The 17,322-nt window shown below is 35.5% G+C and overlaps 1 protein-coding gene across 6 annotated transcripts in view; it reads left to right on the top strand.

The window, feature by feature from the left end:
- Positions 1-17,322, top strand: part of LOC105471466 (methyltransferase 15, mitochondrial 12S rRNA N4-cytidine) — a 258,987-nt gene that overhangs the window by 172,938 nt on the left and 68,727 nt on the right. For all 6 annotated transcript variants that reach the window (XM_071074945.1, XM_071074942.1, XM_071074944.1 and 3 more), the window contains one exon: positions 15,056-15,247. In XM_071074945.1, the coding sequence (XP_070931046.1) occupies positions 15,056-15,247 (192 nt within the window). The remainder of the gene's footprint in view (positions 1-15,055; positions 15,248-17,322) is intronic.

Here is a 17,322-nt window from a genome sequence, read left to right as displayed (position 1 = left end):
AACAACAGACACTGTGTCCTACTTGAGGGTGGATGGTGGGAGGAGAAAAAGGAGCAGAAAAATGTAATTATTAGATATTAGGCTTAGTACCTGGTTGACAAACAATCTATTCAACAAACCCCTGTGACACGAGTTTACCTATATAACGAATCTGCACATGTACCACTGAAGCTAAAATAAAAGTTTTTTGTTAAAAAAAGAAATAAATATATAAACTAAAAGTAGAGGGATGAAAAATATGTTCCACACAAAAAGAAACCAAAAATGACTAGAATTAGCTACTTATATCAAATAAAACAGACTTTAAGTCAAAAACAGTAAAAAATAAGTCAATCAAAAAAGTCATTACATATTGATAAAGAGATCATCAGTAAATGATTCTTTTTTATTTTTTTAGGATAGACCATATGCTAGGCCACAAAACAAGTCTCAACAAATTTTTGAAAACCAACATCATATCAAATGTCTTCTCAGACCACAATAGAACTGGAAATCAATACCAAGAGGAACTTTGGAAATGATACAAATACAGGGAAATTAGACAACATGCTCCTGAATGACCATTGGATCAATGAAGAAATTAAGATGGAAATCAAAAAATTTCTTAAGGCAAATAAAAATGGAAACACTACATACCAAAACTTTTGGGATATAGCAAAAGCAGTCCTTAAAGGGAAGTTTATAGCAATATATGGCTTACATCAGACAATCAGAAAGATTACAAATTGACAATCTAATAATGCACCTCAATGAACTAGAAAAACAAGAACATACCAAACCCCTAACTAGTGGAAGAAAATATATAAAAAGATCAAAGTGAAGCTAAGTAAGAGATTAAAGAAATAATATAAAGGATCAGTGAAACAAAAAGTTGATTCTTCAAAAATATAAACAAAATTGATAAGCCACTAGTTCAACTAACCAAGAAAAAAAGACCCAAATAAAACCAGAAAGGAAAAAGGAGACATTACAACTTATAACACAGAAATAAAAAAAAGATCATTAGAGACTTATGAACAACTTTATGCTTGCAAACTAGAAAACCTAGAAGAAATGGATACATTCTGAGAAACATACAACCTGAGATTGAACAAGGAAGAAGTAGATATCCTGAACAGACCAGTAATGTGTAGCAAGGTTGAGTCAGTAATAAAAAGTTTCTCAACAAAGAAAAGCCCAGGACTATATGGATTCATAGCTGAATTCTGCCAACACAAAGAAGTACTAGCACAAATTTCCCTAGCACTATTCCAAAAAATCAAAGAGGACATAATTCTCCCCAACTAATCCTACAAGATCAGAATTACCCTGACATCAAAACCAGACAAAGATCCAAAAAAAAAAAAAAAAAAAAAACAGCCGACAGACCAGCATCCCTAATTAGCATAGATGCAAAAATTCTTAAGAAAATACTAGCAGATAATGCAAAAAACATCAAAAAGATTCACCATGATTAAGTGAGATTTATACTTGGAATGCAAGAATGATTCAATATACACTGATCAATAAACATAATACATCACATCGACAGAATGATGTACAAAAGCCATATATTAATCTTAATATACACAGAAACAACATTTAGTAAAATTCAGCATCCCTTCATGATAAAAACTCTCAAAAATCTAGGCATAGAAGGAACATTCCTTAAAATACTAAGTGCCATCTATTACATACCCACAGCTAACATCATACTGAATAAAGAGAAGTTGAAAGTCTTTCCTCTAAGAACTGTTAAAAGACAAAGATGCTCACATTCACCACTGCCTTTCAACATAGTACTGGAAGTCCTACCCAGAGTAAGCAGGCAAGAGAAAGAAATAAGTCATCCAAATGGGAAAAAAGGAAGTCAAATTATTCTTCTTTGTTGATCATATCATTTTATATCTGGATCAAGCTAAAGACTCCACCAGAAACCTTTTAGATTTAATAAATGAATTCAGTATAGTTTCAGGACTCAAAATTAGCATACAAAAGTCAGTAACATTTTTATACAGCAGTAGTGATCTAACTGAAAAACAAATCGAGAAGGCAATCCCACTTACAATAGCTAGAAAAAAATGAATACCTAAGAATAAATTTAACCAAGGAGCTGAAAGATCTCTATAAGAAAAACTGCAAAACACTCATGAAATAAATTGAAGATGACACAAACAAATTGATAAACATCCCATGCTCATGGATCTAAAGAACTAATATCATTACAATGACCATATTGCCCAAAGCAATCTACAGATTCACTACAATCTGTATCAAACACCAATGTCATTCTGCACAGAATTAGAAAAAAACAATTCTAAAACTCATATGGAACCATAAAGAGCTTGAATAGCTGAAGCAATCTTGAGCAAAAGGAACAAAGCTAGAGGCATCACATTACCTGACTTGAAAACTGACTTGAAAACATGTTACAAAACCAAAACAGCCTGGTATTAGTATAAAACTAGACACATAGATCAATGGAACAAAATAGAGAACTCAGAAATAAAGCCATATATTTACAGCCAGCTGATCTTTGACAGAGCTGTAGGAGAAAGTATACCCTGTTCAGTAAATGGTGATAGGAAGATTGGATAGCCATATGCAGAAGAATGAAACTGGACCCGTCTCTCTTCATATATAAAAATCAACTCAGTATGAATTAAGTTAAACGTGAGAGCTGAAACTATTAAAAAGGCTAGAAGAAAACTCCTGTACCTTGGTTTAGGCAAATAATTTGTAACAAAGACCTCAAAAGTACAGTCAACAAACCCGAACATAAATAAATGGGAATTAAATTGAAAAGCTTCTGCACAGCAAAAGAAATAATCAATAGAGTGAAGAGACAACCTATTGAATGGGAGAAAATATTTAACAACTATTCAGCCGTAACAGAAAACACTAAGGAGATTTCTTCAAACACTACAAATAGAATTACCATTCAATCCAGCAATACCCCTGCTGGGTATCTACCTAATGAAAAGAAATTAGTATATCAAAGGGATACATGTACTGGTATATTTATCACAGTGCTATTCACAATAGCAAAGATATGGAATCAACCTAAGTGTTCATCAGCAGATAAATGGATAAGGAAAATGTATGTATATACATAATGAAATATTATTTGACCTTAAGAAAGGATGAAATTGGCCAGGCGTGGTGGCTCACACCTGTAATCCCAGCACTTTGGGAGGCCAAAGCGGGCAGATTACCTGAGGTCAGGATTTCGAGACCAGCCTGGCCAACAATGTGAAACCCCATCTCTACTAAATATACAAAAATTAGCCGGGCAAGGTAGCACACGCCTGTAATCCCAGCTCCTTGGGAGGCTGAGGCAGGAGAATTGCTTGAGCCCGGGAGATGGAGGTTGCAGTGAGTCAGCACTGCCCCCCAGCCTGGCTGACAGAGCAAGACTCGTTCTCAAAAAAACAAACAAACAAACAAACAAACAAAAAACCAAACAACAGCAACAAAAAAACAAATAAAATGGAATCATGTCATTTGAAGTAATGTGGATAGAACTAGAGGTCGTTATCTTAATTAAAATAAGCTGGGCACATAAAGACAAATATTGTATGTTCTCACTTATATGTAGGAATTAAAAATTTTGATCATATAGAGGTTGAGTGGAAAGATAACAGAGACCAGGAAAGGTAACTGCGTTGCGGAGGAGAGAGGATGAAGAGAAGTGGGTTAAAGGGTGCAAACATATAGTTGGAAGGAATAAATTCAGTGTTTGATTGCAGAATAAAGTGAGTATAGTTTTTAAAAAAATGTACTCTGGTGCTGGACACGCGAAATGCCCTGACTTAAGGATATGCATTATATACTTGTAACAAAATTTCACGTCTGCCCTATAAACTTGTACAGAAACAACAACCCAAAAAATCTCTATGGGTGTCTAGAAGGAGAAATTATCACCAAGCATTGTATAGACTTTATATGAGAGAGAATTCGCGTGGGTGTCAGAAGCAGGCACACACTGGGGCAGTGGAATTTAAGCACAGAGGAAGTAGATATTTTTATGTGACAATTATGTGGAATAAAGGATTCAGCATTTGAACATCATGTAAAAAGAATAAAATTAAATGTTAAAAAATCAAGGGATAAAGCAGTTCTCACCAAGGAAATTTTCTTTTAAAAATTCTTTCTTATTCATTTTCTAATCTGTTTTATAATATTAAAGTAAATAAACTTCCCCATGAGGGCCCAAGAGTAATGAAACCTCTAGGCCTTGTATTTGAGAAAATCACATTTTTATTTGATATTTCTTTTAGTATTAGATATCTGTCTCCTGAGGGTGTTGACCTAAATCTAAGACCAAAGAATTCTTCCATTTAAAAAATTTGTTATATATTCATTTAATAAACCTTTACTAAGTCTTACTATTCTAAGGCAATTACAAAAGCTCTCTTCAGTTCTCACCTCTGTCCTGTCTTCAGTACTGCATACTTAGATCTTGCCATGTGGATGTCAACCTGATAATATCATCTTTTGTATAGGCTGTTGAATTTGGTTTGTACATATTTTGTTAATTTTCATTACTTTGTTTTATCCATGAGAGAGATTGGCCTTTAGGTTTGTTGTTCTTGTTATTTGAGATAGAGTCTTGCTCTGTCACCCAGGCTTGAGTGCAGTGGTACAGTCTTGGCTCCTCACTGAAACCTCCGCTCCCCAGACCCAAGCGATCCTCCCATCTCGGCCTCCTAAGTAGCTGGGACCACAGGCACACACTACCGTGTCTGGCTATTTTTTTGTATTTTTGAAAGAGACAGGGTCTTGCCATGTTGCCCGGGATGGTCTCAAAGTCCTGAGCTCAAACAATGCTTCTGCCTCGGCCTCCCAAAGTGCTGGCATTGCAGGCATGAGCTACTGTGTCTGACTGACCTTTAGTTTATCATGTAATGTCTTTCTTGAATTTTGTGTCAGGGTTATGATGACCTGGTGAATTGTATTTTGATAATACAAAGATGGTGGTGTAGCTCCACCATCTTTCCTTTGTTTAATATTTGCATGACATCTATTTCTGTCTTCTTACTTTCACCTTTTTTTGATACTAACATTTGAATTGTGTTATTTATAGGCAGTCTATAATTTGATTGCTAAAATTCAATCTGATACTCCTTTGTCTTTTAATTATTTACTTAAGTAATACTTGGTGTAATTTCTTATGTATTTGGGTTTAAATCTACCCACCATGTTTCTGTTTGTTCTCCATTTGTTCAACCTGTTCTATGTTCCTTTTTCTCTCCTTTCTTGTCTTTTAAAAATTAGTCCATTTCATCATCTGCTTTCTTATTTGTTATACATTATTTTATTCATTTTGAGGTTTCTTTGGGATCACAACCCACATGATTGTCTTAGGAAAGACTAACATGGCTAGGTGCAGGGGCTCATGCCTATAATCTCAGCACTTTGGGAGGCCAAGGCAGACGGATCACAAGGTCAGGGGTTCAAGACCAGCCTGGCCAACATGTCGAAATCCCATCTCTACTAAAGATACAAAAAATTAGCCGGGCATCGTGGTGCATGCCTATAATCCCAGCTACTCGGGAAGCTGAGGCAGAGAATCTCTTGAGCCTGGGAGGCAGAGGTTGCAGTGAGCCGACATCACGCCATTGCACTCCAGCCTAGGCGACAGGGTGACACTCTGTCTCAAAAACAAAACAAAACAAAACAAAACAGGAAAGGCTAACATAAATTAGTAAATAGTAATTTTCCCTCTTCCAGGACATTGTAATTGCAAGGACCTTGGATCATGTTAACTACATTAATTCTACTCTTTCCTTTTGTGCCACTACCATATATTTTAATTCTACATATGTATTGAACTCCCAAAAAAGTATTGTTTTGTACAGTCTGTATTAATCTGGAATTAGCATATATTTACACTTTCCATTGCTTTTTTTCCCGTTATTCATTACTTTGGTTGTATTTGTGATTATTTTCTTCTGCCGGAAGAAAACTGTTTTTAATATTTCTTTTATATAGGTCTCTTGCAGGTGAACTAACTCAATTTTCTTTAGCTGAGAATATCTCTATCTGCCTTTAATTTTTGATGGAAATTTGATTGTTAGTCTTCCGGCTTCCATTGTTTGAGTTCTGACTGTTGCTCCCTTGAGTGTAATGTATCTTTTTTCTTCTGGCTGTTCCTTAGTAATTTTATTTCCCGTTGTCTTTTCAAATTTTACTATGGATGGTCCTAGTTTTGCATTTTTGCTTTTGTATGTATGTTTATCTTCTTTGTAGTTTATTGTATTTCTTTAATCTGTGGTTTGAAATCTTGAATCATTTTGGAAAGCTTGGCCGTTGTTTTTAAATATTGCTTTTACTCCATTCTTTATTTCCTTTTTTTTTTTTTTTTTTTTTGGAATTCCAGTCATATGTATGTTAGGTTTTCTCACCATGTCTCTTTTGCTCTTTTTTTTTTTGTGTATGTGTGTGTGTCTTCCAAATTATTTCCAATCTCTTCCTCAATCTGAATAGTTTCTAATGAACTGTCTTTCATGTCCCTAATTCTCTCTGGCTATTTGTAAGCTACTCTTAAGCGCATCTATTGAATTCTTAATTTTGATGATTATACTTTTCTGTTTTCCATTTGGTCTGATTTTTATTTTATTTAACTGTTTTCTATAGAGCCATTTCTGGGATAAAATTATCTAGTTTGTCCTCTGTTTCCTTGAGTATATTAACCAGTTATCTTATAGTCCGTTTTGATAACTCTATTCTGTATTCTGTATGTCCGTTTCTATCATATATTCCTTAAGCTTGGTATGTGTTCTTATCCCTGTGTCTGTCTAGTAATTTTTATTTTATTTCACACATTGTTTTTAAAAAATTATGGAGATAATTTGAGAGTCTTGAAGGTGTCTTCCTCCAGATACCACTTAATGTTACTTCTGGCAGGCAATTCATCTAAGACTATGTTACTCTAATGCAATAAGGCTTGAGTTGATTGGAAACTGAATTTCAGTACTTGTATAATGATCTATTTTTTGTTGACCCTTCTACTAGTTTAATCCCAGTTTTAGCCCTTTAGCACCCCAACTGAAATTCTAGGGCTATTTCCTGGTCATATCCACGTGGATGGGTCCTGAATTCTAATATTTATCTCCTGTATCCTATGAAGCCGCCGAAAGTTCTTGGTTTCTTCAGCTCTCAGCATCCACTTGCAAATAAGTAGGCCATTAGTGGAATACCTGCTCCAATGTTGGGCTCACCTGTTTTCACTTTTCTTTTTTCCCTCAGGTCTTAGCTGTTTTTATAGCTCTCTGATTCCTTCAAATGGGTAATTATAATTGTCTTATCTAGCTTTTCTAGTTTTGTTCTGTTGAAGAGTTGGTCTGATCAAGTTAAACTGCTGTAAACAGAAATAGATGTTTCCAAATGTATTGATTTTTATTGTTTCCTGGAATATAAGTTCTACAATCATTGGTACTTTATTTTCTTTATATCTCAGGTGGTTAGAAAAGTGCCTGACATTTTAGTAGTAGCTCAGTAAATATTTATTTGTTGTTTGTTTTTATAGTTGAGCACTGGACAGTCTTAACTCCTGAGCTGACTCTGTCTGCAACTCAGTGGCCATGGGACTATTACATATGAGTGAGTGGTAAAGGTTTGGGACCTGCTGGATTGTTATTCCAGAACAGGGAAAGATTACTTCACTGAATAAATTTTAAAAGGGTTACTGAGACAGAGAAATATAATTGTGTTTTATTATTTCTAAAATATATTTTGTTAAAGTCAATGTATGAGCTACAAATGAATGACTAAATCAATTTTTAAAAAAATGTTTCTTGAAGGGAAGGAAGGACAATGGTTAGTAAAGATAATGCTTTCAGAGTATTACTTGTTGCTAACATGACTAGGTCTATACACATTATCTTCTTATAGAACCCTTACTGCTAACATACTGCTTTCTCCCAGATTATCACGTATTCACCTTTGACAGATCCCTTTGCCACAGTCTTCTGTTTGGTTTCTACCCAGATTTATATTCCTGGCACTGGAACCTTGCCCTTAAGTCTACTTATGAGTTGTACTGTCAATCACCAACCAACACTGTATGTTTCTCTTAATGCGTTTAAAAAGAAGCTACCTTATAACAATAAAAAGTCTCAATCAGCAGAAGTGAATCTAGATTAGAGGAAAAAAGTACACTTTCTCCTTCCTTATTACAAATTAACTGCTAAATATGAAAAGAGTATGATATATTATTTACAAAAATGCTCCCTAGAATTTGTCTGTTTTCTGTATGCATTCCTTTCATGATGTCCATCAACGCTTTCCATCAAGAGGTGAAGTTTGTTACTATAGCCCTTGAATCTAAACTGAGCTATTTGACTTGCCTTGGCTAATAGTATATTCGAAAACAGGGCACAGTCAGAAACTTTAGAAGTTCTTGTGCATTGGAATTGCCCTACATTGCTACTTTTGTCCCCATCCAAATCTCACCTCAAATTGTAATCTCCATAATCTCCATTTGGCAAGGGCAGGACCAGGTGAAGGAATCTGGTCTTGTAGGTGGTTTTCCCCATGCTGTTCTGGTGATAGTGAGTGAGCTCTCACAAGATCTGATGGTTTTATAAGCATCTGGCATTTCCCTGGCTTGTACTCACTCCATCCTCCCTCCCACCCTGTGAAGAAGGTGCCTGCTTCCCCTTTGTCTTCCACCATAATTATAAATTTCCTTACAATCAGGAGAACTGTGAGTCCACTAAATCTCTTTCCTTTATAAATTACCCAGGCTTGAGCAGTTCTTTATAGCAGTATGAGAATGGACATGGTTTAAAGCAAGCTTGTCCAACCCGCAGCCCAAGGGTCACATGCAGCCTAGGACAGCTTTGAATGTGGCCCAACACAAATTTATAAACTTTCATAACACATTATGAGATTTTTTGTGATTTTTTTTTAGCTCGTGAGTTATCCTTAGTCTTAGTGTATTGTATATGTGACCCAAGACAATTCTTCGTCTTCCAGTGGCCCAGGGAAGCCAAAAGATTGTACGCCCCTGGTTTGGAGTAAAGAAGACTTAAAGAACATGATAGCTATAGTACTTAGCATGTTTTCAATTACAAGTAAAATAATAACCCATCAAACTGTTTTCAGCAACAAAGATAATTTATGGATTCTTATAACTTAAAACTTCAAGAGTATGTTGTATTTTAGGTGAGGCTCAATTCAGTGGCTTGGTTAATCTTTCTCTCTACTTTGCTTTCTATAATGTTGGCCAAAATTGGCTGCTATTCTCTCCTTCTTTGGGACAATTTAGCTGCTGGTTTACTCGTAGTCATCAGAGCTATGTGCTGCTTCTTTCATATCAAGCAAGTGTTAGAAAAACCTTCTTTCCCCAGTAGCTTGCTGGAAAAAAGAAGAATCTTCTTTCCCCTGACCCCAGGAAGTATCTCTTGTATCTCACTGGCTAGAGTTGTGACTTTTGCCAATTTCTGAACCAATTATAGTGGGCCATTTGGATAATGTACACAAAGTAGTGTAGCTAATCAAAAATCTACCTCTTGAGCAGAGATATTGTATCTGTTAGACTACTAGGAGAAACAGAATCAATAGGAAGTAGATAAATGCATATATATCACATATATATATATATGATATCTTATTACATGAAGAAATTTATTTCAGGGAGTTGACTCACCTGATTGCGGAGTCTGACATATGTGAAATCTGTAGGACAGTCCAGTAGGCTGGAAACTATCTGGTAGAAGCTGATGTCGTGGTCTTGAGGCAGAATTTTCTTCTTCCTCTGGGAAACTTCAGGGCTTTCAGCTGATTGGATGAGGCATATCTACATTATTAAGGATAATTGCCTTTAATTAAAGTCAGCTGATTGTAGATATTACAAATATTTACAAAATACACATAAATTAGGGTCTGATTAAATAACTGGGCATGAAAGCTTAGCCAAGTTGATGTATAAACTATCATGGATATGATCGATCTTTCCCAAAATATTTAACTGAAATTATGAGTTCCTTTTGGAATTGACAGATTGGAAACTAAGGTAGCCAACAAATATCCTTTACAGTAGCTAACAGTACATGTATGAACAGCTGCTCTGGGAAATAGGTTTTCAACTTGTTTGACATAGGGGAATACTAGGGACAAAAGTTATAGAAGTAGTGATAAAATAGCTATCAAGTAAAAAAGAACTGTTTAACAAAACAGTAGTGAGTTCCTGTTACTGAAAATGTTCAAATGTGAACTAAGGACTGTGGTGTAACACCCCAGATTAAGGCCCAGTTATTATGTGTTCCTTAACTTTTGGGGAAAGTACTGTTTTACTTAAGTGGAGTTCACTAGAAAACAGGCATAATTTTATTTTACTCTTATATTAATATCAAATAGTACCTGAGATATTATGTCTGCCAGGATTCTCCAGAACAAGTAGTATGTACGCACACACACACTATGTATATATGTGTTTGTGCATATATATGTACTCTCCACATTTTATATGTGTGCGCATATATATACACACACACACCTATATGTATATATATATGTGTAAACATATATGTGTGTGTGTGTATATATATATAGAGAGAGACAATGCGTGTGTGTGTGTGTGTGTGTGTGTATGTGTGTGTATAAGGCATTTTATTTGTAAATATGTATTACATGTCTAGAAAAAGAATCCCAGGATTTTCCTCTGTGTGTTTTCTTCTTGCTTCATCATGGTCCATGAGGCCAGCTGAGGTTGTCATTACAATGGAACCAAACTGGCAGGATGGAAGCAGATTATTCTGCCATTTTTCTAGATCTTTGAGTTGTACATCAAATCTGTGGCTGATCACTCCACACTTGTTTAGTGATGAGGGATCACCTCACACTTGTTTAGCCTGCCTGTGAGGTTCACAACAATTTTCCCAGCATTATGATCATCAGTGATTTCAAATTCGCCAATGTAATCATGCTTCATCATCACAGTGAGAAACCTGACAATAACTTTGGAACTCAGCCTAATAAGAACCTGGTGTTTGCCTCTCTGTCTGGCATTGTTGATGCTCTTGAGAGCATCAGCCAGGACACCCATGTGCACCATTGTGGTGGTGTGGAAGGAGCTATAATTTATGTTTTTAGTATATATAAAGAAATTAATTTTTCCTCAAATAGCCTAGCCACGAGTTCCTCTCCCCACTATATTCTTGCAGATAAAGTTACCTAGCCAAACAACCCTTTCTATCAAAGGGATCAGGCATAATTTTTGCTTATCCCTCATTAGCAGGTTCAATTCCTGCCAGCTCAAGGGATTATCCAAACAAACCAATCACATTCTTCTGGGAACTAGGGGGCAACCCAACCTCTTAAAATCTGCTTCTCACAGCCCCTGGTTTTCCACTCTCTTCCTGAGTGCAACCCCTATGTGACCCAGTATGGCAAGTAATGGCTTCTTCCCTTTGGCTGGGAGGGGAATATATGTGATTAATAAACTTTTGACTCAGAAGACTTGCATGCCGCCAACAAACCATATGGAAAAAAACTCAACACCACTGATCATTAGAGAAATGCAAATCAAAACCACAAATGAGATACCACCGCACACCATTCAGAATGGCTATTATTTAAAAGTCAGAGAATAACAGATGCTGGCGAGGTTGCAGAGAAAAAGGAATGCTTATACACTGTTAGTGGAAGTGTAAATTAGTTCAACTATTGTGGAAGACAGTGTAATGATTCCTCAAAGACCTAAAGTCAGAAATACCATTCAACCCAGCAATCCCACCACTGGTATATACCCAAAGAAGTGTAAATTGTTGTATTATAAAGACACATGTGCACGTATGTTCATTGCAGCATTATTCACAATAACAAAAACATGGAATCAACCTAAATGTCCATCAGTGGTAGACTGGATAAAGAAATGTGGTACATATACACCATGCAATACTAAGCAGCCATAAAACAGAATGAGAACATGTCCTTTGCAGGAACATGGATGGAGCTGTAGGCCATTATCCTTAGCAAACTAACGCAGGAACAGAAAACCAAATACCACATGCTCGTGGTTTTAAGTGAGAACTAAATGATGAACACACATGGACACATAGAGGGGAACAACGCACACTGGGGCCTGCCAGAGTGGAGAGGGTGGGAGGAAGGAGAGGATCAGGAAAAATAATTAATGGATACTAGGCTTAATACCTGGATAATGAAATAACCTGTACAACAAACCCCCATGATACAAGTTTACCTATATAACAAACCTGCACATATACCCCGAACTTAAAAGTTAAATAAAATTAAAAAAATAAATAAAATAAAACAAACTTTTGTTTCTTCTGGCCAGTGTGGGGTCAAATGAAATCCTGTGTTTGCCCATCTTCACAGACTTAGAATTGGAAGCCCTCTCTCACCAATGGTATATACAGGAGGTAGTTAAAACAATTACTTTCCTTTCTGTCCACTCACCTAGCAGTGATGTTGGATATGGGAAAAATTCAAATATCAGTTATGTGATAGTAATAATTGACTTGTGAGTTGCCTTTCAATAGCAATATTCTGTTATTTCTGTGTTTCCAGTGCTAGTATTAGCCAAGATGGATGAGCACTTATTAACTACAGGATGCTCAACCTTGTGAGTGGATTGACTTTATAATTTGTGAAGCTGTTTGTTCTTAACTCCTCTTATTAGATTGTATGCCATTAGAAGAATGATGAAGTTACATGTTCCATGTTCAATTCTAATAAGTACACAGTGAGTGGTAGCCATTCTTATATCACCAGTCTTAGGTATATACTAGAGCACCTTAGTCATTTATAGCAAAATAGATTCATAACTTGTACTACCAGTGCAAATGACTTGCCAGTGTCGGTATTAACAATACTTATTATAGTCAGAGAACCTCAGAAATGGCTGCCTACAACCAAGATATTGTTTGCATTCTACTGCTGCGTCCCTTTACTTTTATTGGGGTTGGATTGAGAAAGCATTCTCATTTAGCAGTTGTTCTGGATCACAAGCAACATTCTGCTTCCATCCTGGAGAACATAGGATGATACTTTTCTGTTACTTTTAACACTTGTTAAATGCACGTGCAAAAATACTGAAAATTAAAGCTTGAAAGGAAAAATGAAGAATGGAGGAAAAGAAGAAGTAAAAGAAAGAAGAGAGCAATGGAAGGGGAGTGAGTGAGGGAAAAGTGGGCATGTAATCTGCCTATCTAGGACAATTAGCCTTGACATAATTGCATATATGAGATAAAGAGCAGAGTCTAAAGTTGTGGCTGACTTTTTAACAACTGGTCAGAAAACTTCATGGATGTTTCCTTTACTCTGAGAACAATTCAGTTCTAGAAACACATAACTGATATAGCGTCAGAAAACTGTCTTAAACACATTTATTTTGTGGTGGTGCATCATTTTTTTTTATACTTTCGTACTTGTACATTATAATGTTGAGCTTTGTACCACAATGATTATTACAACTTCGTTATTTACTCATAGTGAGTTCTGAAACTATATGAATATTTTCTGTTAAACAGCTAAGCTTGAGGACATCCAAGAATGCAAACATCCTCTATAAGATCTTATGTTTATTTTACAAGTACATTAGCTGTAAGCAGGATAATAGCTATAATGTCTAAGGAATTAAGACTGGACAGTAGTGATTTGTTATAGGCTTTTGCTGCAGTATGAAGATTTTTGTAGTTGAAGATAATTTGTGAATCCTAAAAGGACTGTAGAAAATGCATAAGCCAAAAATTATACTTACATTAAAAAAATAGCAAAACTGCCCAAGTACAGTATGGAGGAAGTAGGCTTAGCAGCAGTGTACATGAAAAAGACTAAAGGGATTTAGGCAGTGTAAGTCAACAGTGTCAAATAAATTCTAAAACTAATTTCATCTTGAGCTCTATTAATATAACTAGAACAAGGGGAGCAAGAATTTACTTTATTCTTGCTGATCATCGTGGAATTCAAATCTAGGGACATAGGCAGACTGGAACACATTCAGAAAAGAGCAGCATTTTTATTTTTCAAATAAGAACAGGGCAATTTGTTCATCATTCTGTTAGTGGCACCCATCAGAGTATTTTGTAAACTGTTTGTACGTCTTTTCCTCTCAGCTCAAAGCACAGAAAGTCATGCTTTATTAATCTTTATGTACACTCCAAATAACATCATGCCTGACCCATAGCAGATATTCAATTACTTTCTCCATCGGAATTTTATTAAAAAATTACTATTGAGCTGTGAAGTTCACCTTAAACAACATACATATAAGTAAATATCATCAATGTAAATTATCCAACACTGTTGAAATCCAAACTCACTCTACACACCTTTAGACAGAAGGAATGACGTCTTGAGAGTATTGCCCAATTTTCTCTTCCCATTCACCTTCCAAAATGCATGCTAGTTGCCTTAAGGCTTCTAAAGAACCGTGAAGGCAGCATCTCACTTTGTGTAGGAAGAATTAGTATAGCTGCGAGGTGATCCCAACTCCTGCCTGTCTGTTGGTTCTGAATGCTCCATTCACTTCAGAATCCCTGCTGAGAGATAATCCCTTCTGCAAGAAGGTTTATTTTAGTCACAGTTTCATTCCTCAAGTTTATAGCTGCATAGCACCATATTCTAAATTATAGGAAAAACATGGAGAAAGCTAAAATGATTGGTTTGAACATATTTGACATCTTTTTTATGATTTATATTATATTATTTACTGTATTTAAATTGGCTTACTTGTTATTTTTTTGATAGAATGACATATGCTTCTTTCTCTACCCATAGATGTAAGAATTTTTTAAGAAAATATGAAAGACCTGGTTTGACAAAGGAATTTTTCTAACTTATGAATATATTGTATCCCTTCACAAAGATACACAATAAATTGTGTTTATCAGCAGTAATAAAATTCCATTAAACTAGCTCTGGTGTTTGAGACCGAAGATGTATAGTTTCCATATCCATGTCTTTATACAACACTAAGCACTCGGTAAATATATATTAGTTAAATAATGTAATAATGGAATGTGCTCCTATCCATTGATCATAGACTTTAGAAAGACTTTTATCTAACAGAAGTGTTTTCTCTATCTCCTGGGTTTACTCACAGTAAACAAATCCGAGCTGTGCTGGGCCAGTTCAGCCAGGCAGAAGCCTTATTAACGAAAGCTGGGGTGCAGCCAGGAACTTTTGATGGAGTTCTTATGGATCTTGGGTGTTCCTCCATGCAACTTGATACTCCTGAAAGAGGTTTTTCCCTTCGGAAAGATGGCCCCTTGGACATGAGAATGGATGGTGGCAGGTGAGTATTCATAAAGCACTTCTCACAACAAGAAATCAATTTGTCAAAAACACTCTGAATTTATTTTTTTTAAGACTACAGAATTTCCATTACATGCCTACACCTAAAACTACCAATACATAATAAACCAGTTTGTTTGATACTCATTATACACATCAGTATTTCTCTGGATTTAGGATTTTTAAAGAAAAACAATTACTGCCTTTACACAAAATAGTGAAGAGTATAACTTTCATACTGATTATCTTTTTTACTTATACAATATGGGTTTTAGAGTGTTAACCAATGTCAGTAAATATCACGATACTGCAATAACTATTTCATTTTTATTCATGCCCAACTATGCCTCTTGTGAGAAGCAAAAAGAACTATATATATTTAAGGCATCCTCTTTTAGAATACAAAAAAAAAAGGCAAGATCTTAGAGTCAGTAAGTGTGTTTTGTCCTGTCTTATACAATCACTTTGAACCTTCTCCAGAAAAACTGTAATTTATGATATGATATCAAACACAGTACTATAATAAGATATCCTCTATACTTCCTCTTCCTGGAAATACCAACATTTATTCTCCATTATTCAAATAGATTAAATAACACAAAAACAATCATATTCTAGGAAAGTATAGAAAAAATTATTTTCTTTCTTTCTTTCTTTCTTTTTTTTGAGACAGAGTCTCATTCTGTCACCCAGGCTGGAGTGCAGTGGCATGATCTCAACTCACTGCAACCTCCACCTCCCGAGTTTAAGCCATTCTCATGCCTCAGCCTCCTGAGTAGCTGGGATTACAGACATGTACCACTATGCCTGGCTAATTGTTTTTGTATTAGTAGAGACGAATTTTCATCATATTGTCCAGGCTGGTCTCGAACTCCTGACTTCATGTGATCCACCTGCCTCAGCCTCCCAAAGTGCTGGGATTATAGGCATGAGCCACCATTACCGGCCAACAATTTCTTTATATTAATTGTCTAAATTAATGTTAAAAGCTTAGATTAGGACCTGTGTCTATTCTCAATACTGACCTAGGGAATGGACAGCCTATACCTGTAAAACTTAACTGTGGTTTTTCTCTCTCATATCATGCCCCACCACAAACTGCTTTGTTTTGTGGTAATTATTCACATATAGCCTTTTCCCTTATGTTGTGATACAACCTGTTAACTTGGCTTGTGACCTATATTTGTTGGGACTCTGTTGTTCCTAAATGTTATACCTTCTTTTGCACATGTTGTTGGCATTCACAGAATGAAGAATGTAATGATAAAAGAAAATAATAAAAATACTTTTAAAACAACTAACTAATAGTAAAAGTGAAATATAGTCTCATGTGTGGAGATGGAGGTGGTTGTGCAGAGGTAATAAAACATCAAGCCAATTTCTGAAATACAATGAACCAAACTTCTAGTTACTAGTAGTAAATCCCATATTGTTAATTTAAAGACTTATCAGCAAATTGTAGTTTGTGAATCAGGGTGCCTGTGGTTTTCCCAAGAGCCTGAAAATAACGTTGACACTGAGAATTAAACTCTTAAATTAATACCTAATGGATGAAATTAGAATTGAGTAAATATATCTTAAAATGTTGAATGGCTTTCGGGTAGATGGTATAGTCTGTAACTTAATCAAAGATTTTAACAGCTCTGAAGAAAGTATTTAACATTTGAAAAGGGGGAGTTGATTCACATGAATTCATTGAAGAAGAAAAGTCATAGATTCAAACACGTGCAATGCTAATCCAAGTGGTATATGTTTGCCTTGGCTAATCCAGGCCAAAAAAATATGGCCTGTTAGTTCCTGAAGGGAGATTATCCCTGTGATGAAGATGGATGCAAGAGGCTTCCTTAACCAGTTGTCATTTAACACTGGAGTCTTAAAAAACATAATTTATTCTTTGCTGATTCTAATTTCAACAGCAGCTTTCAGATTATAGTAAGGTTTCTCATGTAGAAGCCATAGAAAGAAATTCATAGCTTCAAGAATTCGAGAGTCTAGTTCTGTTGGCAGTTATAGTCTTCACTAGAAGGTAATTAATTATCACTTGTGTTTATATTTTCTTTCTAAGTTTAGTCACTG

The sequence above is a fragment of the Macaca nemestrina genome, chromosome 12 (genome assembly GCF_043159975.1).
Source record: "Macaca nemestrina isolate mMacNem1 chromosome 12, mMacNem.hap1, whole genome shotgun sequence".
Taxonomy (NCBI): Eukaryota; Metazoa; Chordata; class Mammalia; order Primates; family Cercopithecidae; genus Macaca; species Macaca nemestrina.
This window is presented reverse-complemented; position numbering and strand designations above follow the sequence as displayed.